This window comes from Lynx rufus, unplaced genomic scaffold (assembly GCF_022079265.1).
Source record: "Lynx rufus isolate CCGP_SWC_20201006 ecotype Redwood Valley unplaced genomic scaffold, mLynRuf1.p SCAF_13, whole genome shotgun sequence".
NCBI lineage: Eukaryota > Metazoa > Chordata > Mammalia > Carnivora > Felidae > Lynx > Lynx rufus.
In genome coordinates, this window is record NW_025814827.1 from 26233134 (window position 1) to 26250182 (window position 17049).

The 17049-nt window shown below is 36.8% G+C and overlaps 1 protein-coding gene across 2 annotated transcripts in view; it reads left to right on the plus strand.

Moving 5' to 3' along the window:
• The window catches only part of SECISBP2L (SECIS binding protein 2 like), a 65325-nt gene that overhangs the window by 23108 nt on the left and 25168 nt on the right, over positions 1–17049 (plus strand). The window contains exons 8-14 of one of the 2 annotated variants that reach the window (XM_047075139.1): positions 1786–1920; positions 3636–3716; positions 4223–4390; positions 4518–4659; positions 12034–12203; positions 13122–13254; positions 14851–15013. In XM_047075139.1, coding sequence (XP_046931095.1) covers positions 1786–1920; positions 3636–3716; positions 4223–4390; positions 4518–4659; positions 12034–12203; positions 13122–13254; positions 14851–15013 — 992 coding nt within the window. The remainder of the gene's footprint in view (positions 1–1785; positions 1921–3635; positions 3717–4222; positions 4391–4517; positions 4660–12033; positions 12204–13121; positions 13255–14850; positions 15014–17049) is intronic. The other variant, XM_047075140.1, reaches the window with a different exon arrangement.

Below are 17049 nucleotides of genomic sequence, written 5' to 3' on the forward strand. Positions count from 1 at the left end.
ATAGTAAAGTTGAAGTAATTTTACAGAAAACATTCATGTAGCGACCAGCTTATATGCTAGCTAAGATTTTACTGAGATTTGTCTCATTGCTTATGTATGCCTCTGTCCATTTCTCTGTCCAAGTTTATGAGCCTGTTTTAAAATGAGGTGAATATTTAAAATTGAGAAACTTTTGGGTATCTGGAAAATTATCCAGTTTCTTAAGAGATATTTATAGGATGTAGTTGAGTAGAAGAATTAAATTTGCAGTATGACTGTCTTCTGGCTTATTCTGTCATGCAGCCTACCTCGCAAAAGAGTATAAAAATTTCTTCTTTCTTTCTTTCTTTCTTTCTTTCTTTCTTTCTTTCTTTCTTTCCTTCCTTCCTTCCTTCCTTCCTTCCTTCCTTCCTTCCTTCCTTCTTTCTTTCCTTTTCTTTTTTCCTTTCTTTCATTCAGAGAGCATGCATGCATGCAAGAGAGAGAGTGGGAAGGGGCGGAGAGAGAGAATTCCATGGAGGCTCAGTTCTGTCAGCCTGGAGTCTGACATGGGCTCGATCTTATCAACCGTGAGATCATGACCTGAGCTGAAAGCAAGAGTTGGGCGCTTAACCGACTGAACCACCCAGCCGCCTTTAAAAATTCTGTTTCTTAAAAAAAAAAAAAAAAAATCCATTTATCAGCAAGTCTTTTTAGACCAGTTGCATAGCATGGGAATTGCTAGGTGGTTCCAGGTCTTTGTGTGCATACTTTGATTTCATCATCCAGAGCCTGTATATTAGTACCTTCTGGTCCAGATCTGCTTCATTTTCTGTTTATTGTTAGAATTTTTGGCAACTGGTAATGAAGATACTTCTCACATCTTCTAAGTGTCCTGGTTAAGAGATGCATTTCATGTTGGCTGCATTGGCATAAGGGGGGGGGGGCTTGAAATGTCTTAAGATTCTTAATCTTGCTTTTATGACAGTTGAACATTTCACAGATTTGTTAATGGGATGATGATTTATGTATTGAAGGAAAATTTTATTCTCTTAAATCTATTTTCTTGTAAATAAGGGTTTTAATTTTTAACCTTTCCTAGGAATTGTTTCTTTCTTTTTTAATAAAACCACAGATATTAGAAGACTTATCATAGTTTAATAAAAAAGTAATGTGCACTTTGTCCCCATGATAACATCTTGCAAAACTGTAGTCCATTCTCACAACCTGGATATTGATATTGATATAGTCAAGATACAGAACAGATCTGTTACTGCAAGGTTCCCTCATGTTTTTCCTTTTTGTAGCCACACTCCTGTTACCTTCCCTACCAGCCTCTCGTTAACCCCTAGAATCCACTGATCTGTTTCCCACTTCCTATAATTTGTCATTTCAAGAATGTTTATAAGTGAACTCATATAGTCCTTTTAGGATTGGATTTTTCACTTGTGTGATTCTCTGGAGATTCATCCAGATTATTGAGTATGTCAGTCGTTTGTTCCTTTTGGTGGCTGAGTTTTGCTTTGTAGTGTGGATGTACCACAGTGAGTTTAACTGTTCTCCCAATCAAGGACATCTGGGTTTTTCCAGTGTTTAGCTATTATAAATAAAGCTGATCAGCATTCATGTATGGGGGGGGGGGAATCTAACTTGCATTATCACATTTTAATATTTTGTCAAAATAAATTATGTAAATTTTATAATAAATCACGCACTTTATGAAAATTCATTGAGTTACTTTTGTGTACTTTTCTGTGTGTTATATTTCAGGTAAATGTTCACTTAAAATAATAAGACATATATTTTTTCCTTCTGGGGCTTACTTAGGTTGGATTCAGATGCCGAGGACATAGTACTTCCTCAGAAAGAAGACAGAATTTGCAAAAGAGACAAGATAATAAGCAGTTAAACACCAGTCAATCTCATAGAGGCGACTCAAATTCTGAGTCTTTATATTTTGAGGTATTTTTTTAGGCTCTATTTATAAACTGTCATAGCAAATGTTCCCATTAAGAAATTAATTTTCTTACATTATGATAAGTACTTTTTATATCTTAACACATGATTCTGATATTAGATTATAAATTATGTAGAAGTACTGATTCATTTTTGTCTTGGATATATATATAGTATAATGTTAACTTCATTAATGTTTATTTTTATAAATTTTGTTATGAGTATTTTGAGGTAACATGTAGAGGTAAAACTTGTTTTTACGTGGGTTAAACCTACTATGAAACTTTCTCCCTAATTTTTCTTATTATTGTTTAGTCTCTTTGTCAAGTTTTTTAGATTTGGATGGTTTAGTCTAGCTAATTTGTGCTGCTAGGTGGGAGAATCTTGGAGAAGAACAAAGCTATTTTAGTTGCTGTACTAGGCAGAAAGTCTGTACCATATTTTTATTGTTTATTTGTCTATATGGCTGTTATTGGAGGCCTGTTATATGTGTAAAATAAGGTGCTATGAGTGATACATTGAATAAACATAGTAGCCTTAGGGAGGTTGCTGTACAGCAGAGAAACGTAGATGCCTGCATACCTAATGCTTGGGTGTGGTCGGAATTGAAGGGAAGGACAAATCCCTTTGAGTTTGTAATAGGGTGGAGATAACCGTTGGAACAGATTTTAAAGAATGGGTAGAATTTGGTTGTGTCAACATGGTGAACAGCATCCCCCATAACTCATTTGAATAAGTCATTTTTTTTGGATCATAGTTTCTATAAAATGGGTCAATAGATGGAAATTAAACTGGAAAATGTGCTTGAGGCCAGAGGCTCGAGATGAATAATATGTTAGATAAACTTAGTAATTGACCTAAAGGACTTGGGAGTTATGTTATTCAGTTATGAAGAACAGTACATGTGACAGATTTATTATTTGCACTTAACCATGTAATTGGTTTCATCCTTATATTTAGTCAAAGGTATTAGGTATAATTTTCACTGTAAAGGAGGAGATTGGTGAAGAAATCACTTTGAATAGGGTTTTAAAAAAAATTTCTTAGCTTTTTAACCTTATTGACAGGTGTGTGTAGTATTGCAGGACAGGGAATATATTTATGAAATTCATACTCTAAGCCATCTGTTGAAAATATTTTCCAAATTATCTGACATGTGATAAAATCCTTTTGAATTTCTTTCCAATTACCTACCCATTTTAAGAGTAGAATTAATTAGAGGCACCTGGATGGCTCAGTCAGTTAAGTGCCCTACTCTTGATTTGGGATCAGGTCATGATCTCACAGTTTGTGAGATCGAGTCCGACGGTGCGGAGCCTGCTCGGGGTTCTCTCTCTCGGCCTCTGCCCTTCCCTTGCTCACACACGCGTGTGCACGCGTGCGCTCTCTCTCTGTCTCTCTCTCTCTCTCTCTCTTTCTCTCTCTCAAGACACATTAATAAACTTTTTGTTTTTTAAGTAGAACTAATAAAAATGGTATGGTAGATATAGAAATCCAAAGGGTGGACGTGTGCAGATACGCCCCCATTGTTGAATAATGAAATTAGCTGTATTGTAACATGAGAGATGAGATTTCCTTTTTAAGACTGACTTTAAATAGTTTACTTTTAGAATTTAAAAAATTACTTGCCCATTTTTTATTACTCTTCAACATTGTAAAATGTTTTTCTTAAGAGTTTATTGCTTTGAACTGCTTTTACTTAACATGTGGAACTGTTTCAGGATGAAGATGGATTTCGAGAGCTAAACGAGAATGGAAATGCTAAAGACGATACTATTCAACAGAAACTTTCTTCAAAAGTAGTAAGTGGCCCTTTTTAAAAAGATAAGCAAAATACTTGAACATCTTTTGAACTACGGTTATGTTGAAAAGAAGTATTATAGTTTAGTATAAAGACATGGGGGGCAGCATGGTAGACAAGAAACCATGTATTTAGTACTTCATACTTATTTTCATCATTGCCAGAACAAAGACACTTTCCTATAAAATCCATAGTTCTATTACAGACAAGACAACGCCATTAATGAAATGATCATACACCGTACTTGTTGGAAAACTTGACTTAACTTGGGAGTTATTTTGTTTTCAGGCCAGGATTCAGACAAGCATCACCAATTGCAGTAAGCTGTTTTATCTCTATTATTTTCCAGTCTGAAATGATCACGTCATCTTACTCTGTTCTTTATGACATTGAATTCTCAAAGAGTCCTGTCCAGTTATACCAGAGGACACCCCATATTCTGGATTGTCTTTCCTTAAGGTAGTCTTTTGTGGAATCAGTAACAGTGTTTTTGTCTGGTTATCTTAGTTGGATGATTTACCTGAAAACTCACCAATCAATATAGTGCAGACTCCAATTCCCATTACAACTTCCGTTCCTAAACGTGCAAAAAGTCAGAAGAAGAAAGCTTTAGCAGCAGCCCTTGCCACGGCTCAAGAATATTCAGAAATAAGTATGGAGCAAAAAAAACTACAGGTATTTATTCATTTTTGTGAACAAATATAATTGGTAGATTTGGGGACAGAAAGACAAATATAATCATTATAAATTGCCACACTTTCATACTATCACAAAAAATAAATGTTTTCATGTTACTTTGCAGGAAGCTTTATCAAAGGCAGCTGGAAAAAAGAATAAAACACCTGTGCAGCTAGATTTGGGGGACATGTTAGCAGCTCTGGAAAAACAACAACAAGCGATGAAAGCACGGCAGATTACTAATACCAGACCTCTGTCATATACAGGTGATGTCATTATTTGAGGAATTTGCTGTTTGCTTTTGGTAATATATTTTGAATATTGTTAATTTAAATTATATATATCTAAAAAATCCAGAGTCTTCTCACCAGCTCTTCTGTTACCCTCGTCGCCCCATCATTGTACTGCATCGTAGTAGCCTCCTGTTACTTACCTTTCCCTCCTGCTATAACTGCACTCTATCTTGAAAGGAGTGATCTTTTAAAAATATGAATAGGATTATATCACTCCACTACTCAGAACCCTCCAGTAGCTCTTGATCTCACTTGGAGTACGGCTGGAGTCCTGACTAAAGCCACATCTTAGCTGATCCTGTGACCTTTTTGCCCCCATCACCATTCTCTCTGGCACACACTGCTGTAGCCAGTCAGCCCCCTTGCTGTTCCACAGACACACCCAACATGCTCCTAGCTCAGTATCTTTGTGCTTACTATTTCCTTTCCCCGGAATTCTCCTTCCTCATATATCAATGTGTGGTTTGTTCTTTCAGGTCCTTCGGGTCTCTGTACAAATGTCAGTTGGTGTAATTGTGAACCAGCTAATGTTTTTCTTCCTCAGAGATTGAAATAAGAATCACAACTAATTTGGCTTTATAACTTTTAAATTGGATAATGGGAAACATAGGAATTTTGATCAAGGTGTGTGTATGTGTGAGAGAGAGAGAGAGAATATGAATGATTTGGCTTTCTACTGAAACAGTAATGTATATTTTAGCAAACCTTATCAGATTTAAAATTCAGCAGTTTTTATGTGTTCCCTTATTTCTTTTCATAGCCTTAGTTAGAGAGGAAGAGAAGTAAGATAAAGGAAGGGGAAAGGCACCAACAAAAAGCAGATGTTAAGACGCAGAATTGAATATTCTGTTTCTTCTGTTCCTATGTAAAGGGTCTGTCTTTAGACAAGAAGATAATTAACAGAATATAACTTTAGTTCTACGTGCAGAATGTTTATACCTATAGCTAGTTACGTGTCCAGTATAAACCTTAGCTTTGAGTAACTGTTAGTAAAAATAGTATTGAATATGTACTGAGCTTTTGAGTTGCATGTTGTTGAGTTGGAGAGAGAGGCAATTACATCTCATTGAAAGAGTAAAGGACTATAGCAGTGGAACTGACAGCAGTATTCTGGAGGCAGTACGGCCTCATGGCAATAAGCAGGGGCTTTAGAATTGAGTTGCCTAGGTTTGAAATCTGTTCTTCTGTGTATTTCCTTGGCAAGTTATTTCCTGACATTAAGATGGAGGTAATGATAGTACCTACTTCAGGGTTGTTTTGAAGAGTAAATGAGATGGTACATGTAATGTGGTCAGAAGAGTATCTGGGTTATAATCACTCAATAAATGTTAACTAATTACTGTGGAGAAGAGATTGTTAACCTGTGATGGCTTTATTGTTATAACTTTGATTTATTTAGCAAATGTTAATTTATACAACTGTAAATATTTACATGGAAAGCATGTCAAGGACTGTGGAATTACAGATTAAAAAGTTAATAATCTAGTTGGGGAGAAAGACATACATAAATAACTAATAAAGAGCAGTGCCTTAGGAAGGATACCAGAAAAGTTTTATGAACTTTCAGAAGAGAAGAGTGATTTATAATAGTCAACGGAGAGGTATGGGGAGGATGTTACAAATCACTTCATATATCATAACATTTGGATTGGGCTTTGAAGGGAGAGTATAATTCTTGTCAGATGGAAATGAGATTAACCTCTAACCTGTCACCAGTGTTTAAATGAGAAAGTATTGATTGCAAAAAAATGGACTTTCTTGGGAAGTCCAAGAAAAAAGTGAGACTATTGTAGATATGTCAAAAGATTATGAGGAATTGATAGGGTTTTGTTTGTTTGTTTTTTAACTGATGGAATGTGGAAACAGGTTAAAAAGGACTCCAAACTCTCCTCGTTGGAGGATTGTGGTGATTATGATGATATCAAACAGGGATCATGGAAGAAGAATTTTTGTTGGGAAGAACAGACTCCAGCCCTATTGTGTTTGAAATGCTAGTTAGGGATATCCTGATGGTGCCTATTTAAATTGTAGTTATGTGCAGTTTAGGTTAGAAGTCAGTGAGTTTCAAAGAGAGATAGAAGTGTAGCTCTGGAAATACATAAGGTTGTTAGGGGAAAGAAAAGTTAGGAAAATATATTCAAGGATAAAGTCTTGTGGTATGCTTAGATTTAAAGGACAGCAAGAAGAATTAGATTTAGTGATTGCAAGCTTGTATGTGATCTTGACCATAGCATTTGTGAGCACATGGGTAGGACAGAGACCAGAAAGCAGACTCTTCAGGACCTCTGGGGAAAATGGCCACGTAGAAGGATCCTAAGCTTACCTTGTCAATCAGCTACAATTAGATAGCATCCACATCAGTGTAAATAACTGGTAAAGCAGACTATTGAGAAGTTTAGTAAGGGAGGAAAGGGGAGTGATAGTACTTTAGCGTGAGGGGAAGCCAGTCAGGGGAATGGTTTTGTTGGTTTGTCTGTTTTTTGTTTTTCTTTTTCTATATACAGAAGATTTAGCTTCTTGTTGGGAGATAGGGAAAAGAGTTGGGGGTCGAGGAAGACCTTGAAAGATGAAAGGGAAATGCGTAGAGCAAGATCCTTGGGAAATTAATCCTGAGATGGGATTTTTTTTTTAAAGATTTTTATTTATTATTTATTTTTGAGAAACGGTATGAGCAAGGGAGTGTCAGACTGAGAGGGAAAATCTCAAGCAGGCTCCACGCTGTCAGTGCAGAGCCTGGTGTGGGGCTCGAACTCATGAAACTGTGACATCATGACCTGAGCTGAAATCAAGAGTCAGAAGCTTGACCAACTGAGCCACCCAGGCGCCCCCTGAGATGGGATTAAGAGGAGAGGTGGTGATACACAGTGGTGATACACAGTGAACAGGAATTAGGATGCCTTCTGCCTCCTCTCAGGTGGCATGTACATTTAATTTTTATATATATATATATAATTTTGGCTAACATACAGTGTGTAAAGTGTGCTCTTGGTTTTTGGGTAGATTCCTGTGGTTCATCGTGTACATACAACATCCAGTGCTCATCCCAACAAGTGCCCTCCTCAGTGCCCATCACCCATATTCCCCTCTTCCCCACTCCCATCAACTGTCAGATTGTTCTCTAGATTTAAGAGTCTCTTACGGTTTGCCTCTCTCCCTCTTTGTTTGTAACTATTTTTTCTCCTTTCCTTCCCCCATGGTCTTCTGTTAGGTTTCTCAAGATCCACATATGAGTGAAAACATATGATATCTGTCTTTCTCTGACAGACTTATTCCACTCAACATAACACCATCCAGTTCCATCCGTGTTGCTGCAAATGGCATGATTTCATTCTTTCTCATTGCCAAGTAGTATTCCATTGTATACATAAACCACATCTTCTTTATCCATTCAACAGTTGATGGACATTTAGGCTCTTTCTATAATTTGGCTATTGTTGAAAATGCTATTATAAACATTTTTGGAAAACCTCCAAATGCATGGAGGTTAAAGAACATACTACTAAAGAATGAAGGGGTGAACCAGGCAGTTAAAGAAGAAATTAAAAAATATATGGAAACAAATGAAAGTGAAAACACAACAATCCATACCCTTTGGGATGCAGCAAAGGCAATCCTGAGAGGAAAATACATTGCAATCCAGGCCTGTTTCAAGAAACAAGAAAAATCCCAAATACAAAATCTAACAGCGCACTGAAAGAAACTAGAAGCAGAACAACAAAGAAACCCCAAGGCCAGCAGAAGGAGAGAAATAATAATGATCAGAGCAGAAATAAACAATATAGAATCCAAAAATAGAAAAACAAAAAAAAACCCCAGTAGAACAGATCAATGAAACTAAGAGCTGTTGTTTTGAAAAAATAAACAAAATTAATAAACCCCTAGCCAGACTTCTCAAAAAGAAAAGAGAGAGGACCCCAATAGATAAAATCACGAATGAAAATGGATTTATCACAATCCCTCAGAAATACAAGCAATTATTGGAGAATTCTATGAAAAATTATATGCCAACAAACTGGACAACCTGGAAGAAGTGGACAAATTCCTAGACACTCACACTGTACCAAAACTCAAATGGGAAGAAATAGAAAGTTTGAACAGACCCATAAGCAGTGAGGAAATTGAATCAGCTATCAAAAATCTGCCAACAAATAAGAGTCCTGGACCAGATGGCTTCCCTAGGAATTCTACCAGACATTTAAAGCAGAGTTGATACCTGTACTTCTCAGGCTGTTCCAAAAAATAGAAATGGAAGGAAAACTTCCAGACTCATTCTATGAAGCCAGCATTACTTTGATTCCCTAACCAGAGACCCCACAAAAAAAGGAGAATTATAGGCCAATATCCCTGATGAACATGGATGCAAAAATTCTCAACAAGATACTAGCAGATCAAATTCAATAGCATATAAAAAGAATTACTTACTATGATCAAGTGGGATTCATTCCTGGACTGCAGGGCTGGTTCAATATTTGCAAATCAGTGTGATACATCACATTAATAAAAGAAAGGATAAGAACCATATGATTGTGTCAATAGATGCAGAAAAAACATTTTGACAAATACAGCATCGTTTCTTAGTAAAAACCCTCAAGAAAGTCAGGATAGAAGGAACATACCTAAACATCATAAAAGCCCTGTATTAAAAGCCCACAGCTAATATCAACCTCAATGGGGAAAAACTGAGAGCTTTCCCCCTGAGTTCAGCAACACAACAGGGATGTCCACTCTCACCATTGTTGTTTAATATAGTGTTGGAAGTCCTAGCATCAGCAGTCAGACAACAAAATGAAATAAAAGGCATCAAAATTGGCAAAGAAGAAGTCAAACTTTCACTTTTCGCAGACAACATGATACTCTACATGGAAAACCCGAAAGACTCCACCAAAAGGCTGCTAGAATTGATACATGAATTCAGCAAAGTCGCTGGGTACAAAATCAGTGTACAGAAATCGGTTGCATTTGTATACACCAATAATGAAGCAACAGAGAAATCAAGAAATTGATCCCATTTACAATTGCACCAAGAACCATAAAATACCTAGGAATAAACCTAACCAAAGATGTAAAAGATCTGTATGCTGAAAACTCTAGAAAGCTTATGAAGGGAATTGAAGAAGACACAAAGAAATGGAAAAAATTCCATGCTCATGGATTGGAACAGAATAAATACTGTTAAAAAGTCAATACTACCCAAAGCAATCTACACATTCAATGGAATCCCAATCAAAATTGCCCCAGCATTCTTCTCAAAGCTAGAACAAACAATCCTAAAATTTGTATAGAACCACAAAAGACCCCAAATATCCAAAATAATATTGAAAAAGGAAACCAGAGTGGGAAGCATGACAATCCCAAACTCTACTACAAAGTTGTAATCATCAAGACAGTATGTGTGGTATTGGCACAAAAACAGACATATAGACCAATGGAATAGAATAGAGAACCCAGAATTGGACCCACAAATGTATGGCCAGCTAATCTTTGACAAAGCAGGAAAGAGTATCCAATGGAAAAAAAGACAGTCTCTAGACAGTGACATGCAGAAGAATGAAACTAGACCACTTTCTTACACCATACGCAAAAATAAACTCAAAATGGATGAAAGACCTAAATGTGAGACAAGACGCCATCAAAACCCTAGAGGAGAAAGCAGGCAACAACCTCTGACCTCAGCCACAGCAATTTCTTGCTTGACACATCTCCAAAGGCAAGGGAATTAAAAGCAAAAATGAATTATTGGGACCTCCTCAGGGTAAAAAGCTTTTACACCGCAAAGGAAACAATCAACAGAACTAAAAGGCAACTGATGGAATGGGAGAAGATACTTGCAAATGACCTATCAGATAAAGGGTTAGTATCCAAAAATCTATAAAGAACTTACCATACTCAGCACCTGAAAAACAAATAATCCAGTGAAGGAATGGGGAGAAGACATGAATAGACACTTTTTCAAAAAAGACATCCAGATGGCCAACAAACACATGAAAAGATGGTCAACATCACTCATCATCAGAGAAATACAGATCAAAACCACAATGAAATACCACCTCACACCGGTCAGAGTGGCTAAAATTAACAACTCAGGAAACAGCAGATGCTGGTGAGGATGTGGAAAAAAGTGAACCCTCTTGCACTGTTGGTGGGAATGCAAACTGGTGCAGCCGCTGTGGAAAACCTTGTGGAGGTTCCTCAAAAAAATTAAAAATAGAACTATCCTACGACCCAGCAATAGCACTACTAGGAATTTATTCAAAGGATACAGGAGTGCTGATTCATTTAATGTTTTTTTATGTTTATTTTTGAGAGAGAGAGGGAGCGCAGGCAGGGGAGGGGCAGAGAGAGAGAGAGAGAGAGGGAGACACGGACTCTGAAGCAGGTTCCAGGCTCTAAGCTGTCAGCACAGAGCCTGACATGGGGCTCGAACTCATGGACTGCGAGATCATGACCTGAGCCAAAGTTGGATGCTAAACCGACTGAACAACCCAGGATAAGCCTGGCATATCCGTTTATACTGGACAGCAGCTTCTCAGGGGAGTAATAGGAGAGCTTTGCTGCTAGAGCACGAGGATTGAGGATAAGGTCCTCGGACTGCTAAAGGACTGGGTCACCACTACTGGGTGAGGGTATCAATCAGGTGTAAAAGAACTGCTGAATAGTACTGAGAGTGCAGCCAAAGGGGAAGATCACTCTTCACTGGTGGATGGAAGTGAGGAGTGATAGACTATTTCATATAAAAGGGTGATGGTTTTTTTATAATTTTTTTTAATGTTTATTTTTGAGAGAGAGAGAGAGAACACCCGCATGGGGGAATGGCAGGGAGAGGGAGACAGAGGATCTGAAGTGGGCTCTGTGCTGACAGCAGAAAGCCTGATGCCAGGCTTGAACTCATGAACCATGAGATCGTGTCCTGAGCTTAAGTCAGCTTAACAGACTGAGCCACCTAGGTGCCCTATATAAGGGTGATTCTTATGTAAGATTCCGTAGGAATAAGGAGAGGTGCAAAGTTTTGAAATTGGAGAGGTAGAGTGGTTCTGCCTGGAGACCAGTTGCAAAGAATTGCCATGCTTGAGGCTTGCTGCTGTGGAGTAGAACTAATAATTTATTTGTCCCTGCTTTGGATTGCTAAATTAGTTACCTGCATTGGCTTTGTCATCTTTATCTTATGGAGGTTAAACAGATGCATAAAAGCTGTACCTGAGAGATACTGCATGGCCCTGTATTACTCCTACTATTATGATGTCTATTCTCCCACAAGAAGAGGATGTTCTTGTAGATTTATCATTAGAAATGTTCATTGTATGCGGCGCTGGCTGTAATAGTAAAGCTAATGTTCTTGTTTGTTTCTAGTGGTCACTGCAGCTTCTTTTCACACTAAAGACTCTACTAACAGAAAACCCTTAACCAAAAGTCAGCCATGTTTGACATCCTTTAATTCTTTGGACATTACTTCCTCTAAAGCAAAGAAAGGAAAAGAGAAGGAAATTGCTAAACTAAAACGACCCACAGCACTTAAAAAGGTAAACCGAAACCTGGAGATGTTTATTTTACAAGTTAAATTTAAGGATTTAAAATGTTTTGCAGAAGTAGTTGTGGCATTTTAGCCAACAGATTGTTATGAGATATTTATAGGTGTATATCTTTATGATGAATAGTTAATTGAAAGTTGGGGATATCATCAGCATCATGATTATCTTTCTATATTGAACAAAACCCTGGAGGATGAATTCTTTCTGTAAGGTTAAAAAAAATCAAAAGAAGTTAAACATTTAGCATCCAAAACATTGGACTGTAGGAATCAGAAGCCCTAGATTCTGGTACTAAATTATATAGTTTTAGGCAAACCTTTCTTACCCTTATCTTCTTCATCTATAAGTTGGGATAATATCTGCTCTGTTTAACTCAGTATTTTATTTTTGTGGGTGTAATCTCTGCACCCAGCATGGAGCTTGAACTCAACAACCCCAAGATCCAGAGTCGCATGCTGTACCAACTAAGCCTGCCAGGTGCCCCTAACTCAGTATTGTTAGGAGCAGAATGAGATAATCCAGGTCCAAATAATTGAAAACTGCAAAATGTAAATTTAATGTTAAACTGTATGACCTGGTTTCCACACTTGTTATTTTATCCATTTTTGTGGAAACTAGTTTGTCAATCAGGAGTTAAAGCGTGAAGCAGATGTGGTTTGATAGCTGTAGCATTATACAGCATAATTGCCTTCCTTTATTTTGGATATGGTACCTTTTTCAACTACAGGGCCTAAAATTACATTTTTTTTTTTTTTTTGCCAGTTTGTTTGTAGCCAACTAAACATGTAGCCAACCAAACTCCTCATGTCCATTTTTAAGTGAACTGTATCTGTGTAATAGTGAACATTTTAATCATTCTATACATTCTTAAAGAGTGATCAGTAATTAAAGATTGGTAATGACTTTTAGGTTATTTTGAAAGAAAGAGAGGAAAAGAAGGGCCGTTTAACTGTGGACCACAACCTTTTGGGATCTGAGGAACCAATAGAAATGCACTTAGATTTTATTGATGATTTGCCACAGGAGATTGTTTCCCAGGAAGGTAAGATTGTCCTTTTCTCCCTTCTCGTGGAATGGTTCAGAGTATTTTAATTAATAAGCCATCACTAGTTATTATCCTAATTGGAGGATATGCTCCATATTTTATGTAAATTTCTTTATTTTTGAGAGTGGTTTGTTTTGAAGATGCCTCTATAGGGAGATATTTAACAGGGGGAAGGGGCAGGTGTTATATAGCAGAACTGTGGCATTTTTGAGGCTTGAGTCCTGAATTTGTTGTATACACTAATAATTATGATCTCACCAATGTATCTTATGTAACTCATAGTTCTTTCATTTTGTCTTCTTTCGTATCTAGAACACTACTGGCTATTTTCGTCACAGGACTATTTTTCATTGAATTGTTTTTGTTGATTTTCTTTCTTGCTTTTATGAATTAATACATATACCACAATGAGTAAAGAATTACAAAGCCTTTTGTAGTACAGAATTCAGTTGATCAATAAGATATAGTCCCATACAGTAGCCAGCACATATCATTTTGAATGGGACCTCAGCAAAACTGCACATTCTTTCTGATATTTTTACTGCTGTGGAAGAAAGATTTAAAGAGATCCCTGGCTAGGTCCCCTTTTCTGCTGGTATATGTGTATTCCTTTCTGCAACACATTCAAGTCTGATTTCCACATATTAACTGGTAGTGTTCCATTGTGTAGAAAAATGAGTGCTTCTAAAGATTGTTCAGCCAGGACATATTTGGCTAGCATTCCCCGTTTCTCTCAATTAAATATCCTTGCCTTTGTATTTAGGTTTATCCATTCATTCAAAAATGGATGAATTCAACATTCATTCAAGTGTTTATTGAACACTTACCATGTGTACTTCAGTAACTGGGTTGGGGGTAGAAGGTCAGGAAATGTAATAAAGAATGGATTGTCCTGCTCCAAAAAGCTTATCATTGGTAGGGAGATAAGATACATGTGTGACTTTGCTAATTAGTGGACTGGAGTACAAAAAATAACTCATTTCTTGAATTTAGCTGTTTAAGAAAGAAGCAGTAAATGAAGGGGGCAGTGAAATCAAGAGGTGGTATATCTAAAGAATGAGGCTGCCTGAGCACAGAAGCAAAGACCAAATGAGAGAGAAACTGGGGTGGTGTCTGAAGAAATGAGGAGTGGTGTGGAGAGAATGAGTGAGGTAGAATTCATCACTGCCAGCAGCAATGGGAATTTGTAGACAGTTAAAAAATGTATTTCTAAGAAATAGGTGAAAAAATTGAGGCGAAGGAGATGGGTAATATGATCTGGAAAGAGGTTCAAAAGTTATTCCCTTTGTTCTTCAATTTAAATCCTCTAAGAATACATGTTTTAGATCATTTGGCTTTCTCTCCTCTCTTCTGTAGAGACTTACAGGCTCGGCTGTACTTGGTTTTTAAGAGTATGTTTTAAGAGATAATAGGAAGACTTCATTTTTGTAGTATATGAGAAATGTTTGTGATATAAACAATGTCCAACTCGTTAGCTTCTGGGGAATTTGGAAGTTATACAAAAGACAGCTGCCATTCTAAGTATTGATCAGTAGATAGCTTTTCAGCATTTAAAGTTTCTAAATTTTTTCCCTTCACCCCACATCTCCACAGATACTGGACTGAGCATGCCCAGTGATACTTCGCTCTCTCCAGCAAGTCAGAATTCTCCATACTGTATGACACCTGTGTCACAAGGCTCTCCGGCTAGTTCTGGGATAGGCAGTCCGATGGCATCTTCTACAATAACCAAAATCCACAGCAAAAGATTTAGAGAGTAAGTTTTAGCCTCATTATTGAGGTTGAATAGTTTAAGTATCTTGATTGTAGTTCTGAATACAGTATTGTCATTACTTGATGGGTGGAGCATGCAGCACTTCAAAGATATTTAAGTTCTTCCTTCAAATTATGTTTAGCAGCTAGTTTTATTGTATTTAAAGCATTTGACTTCTATCAGCTATCAGTGTTCATATGAAAGTGATTTCATAGTAAATATTCTTTTTATATCAAATAGTGTTTATAAATAAACCTGGAAATTTGACTTCTTATATCTTACATATACAGTGCCTTAATAGGAAGTTTTTCCTCCTTAAATGCTTTTGCTTTTTTGTTTGTATTATTGGCCTTTCAGAAAAAAACCCTGTGTAACGAATAAATTACAAGTTTCTAAGACCCCGTTCCATGAAGTAAACATATTACATGAAGCTGTTTGTTTTTAAGGAAATATTTCTGTTTTAAAATGCCCATCAGTGAGTAATCTTGAACTAGAAGTTACTCCTGTGAAGGATTTTAGGATTTTAACATTTGTATAGATGGATTTATTTTACATTTAAAAATGACATATGAAAGAATCCCAGGGTGAATGAAAAATCAGTATGAATCCAAACCATATTGGTTTGTTCTATTCCTTTGTTTTTTTTAATTGAAGTGTAGTTGATACACAATATGATAATTAGTTTTAGGTGTACTATATAGTGATTTGACATCATATACATTATGAAATGATCACCATGAGAAGTCTTAGTTACCATCTGTCACCCAAGTTATTACAATAATATTGACTATATTCTGTATGATGTGTTTTATATCCTCGTGATGTACTCACTTTATAACTGGAAGTTCGTGTTTCACCTATTTCAGCTGTATCTCCACTCCCTTCCCATGTGGCAACCACAATTTTATTCTCTATTTATGAATCTATTTCTGTTTTGGTCACTTGTTTTGTGTTTTAGATTCTATATATAAGTAAAATCATATGATATTTGTTTTTCTCTGATTTATTTCACTTAGCATAATATTCCCTGGGTCCATCCACGTTGTTGCAGATGGCAAGATTTCATTATTTTTTATGGCTAAATAATATGCCACACACAGTGTACAATATTCCACACATAGCCACACCCCCATTTTCTTTATTCATTCATTTATCAGTGGACGCTTAGGTTCCTTCCATGTCTTGGTTTATTGTGAGTAATACTGCAGTGAACATAGGGGTGAATATATCTTTTTGAATTCATGTTTTTGTTTTCTTCAGGTAAATACCAGGAAATGGAATTGCTACATTGTATGGTAGTTCTGTTCCCCCCAGTAGTACATGAGAGTTCCCTTTCCTTCACATCCTCACCAATGCTTCTTGCCTTTATTTATTTATTTATTTAAATTGTTTTTTTTTTTTTTTTAAATTTTTTTTTTTTTTTTTCAACGTTTATTTATTTTTGGGACAGAGAGAGACAGAGCATGAACGGGGGAGGGGCAGAGAGAGAGGGAGACACAGAATCGGAAACAGGCTCCAGGCTCTGAGCCATCAGCCCAGAGCCCGACGCGGGGCTCGAACTCACAGACTGCGAGATCGTGACCTGGCTGAAGTCGGACGCTTAACCGACTGCGCCACCCAGGCGCTTTAAATTGTTTTTAATTTACATCTAAGTTAGTTAGCATATAGTGAACAATGATTTCAGAAGTAGATTCCTTAGTGTCCCTTACCCGTTAGCCCATTCCCCCCTCCCACATCCCCTCCAGTAACCCTCTGTTTGTTCTCCATATTTAAGAGTCTCTTATGTTGTGTCCCCCCTGCCCCCATTTTTATATTATTTTTTGCTTCCTTTCCCTTATGTTCATCTGTTTTTTCATCTTAAATTCTTCATATGAGTAAAGTCATATGATATTTGTCTTTCTCTGACTAATTTCGCTTAGCATAATACTCGCCAGTTCCATCCACATAGTTGCAAATGGCAAGATTTCATTCTTTTTGATCGCTGAGTAATGCTCCATTGTATATATATATACCACATCTTCTTTATCCTTTCATCTGTC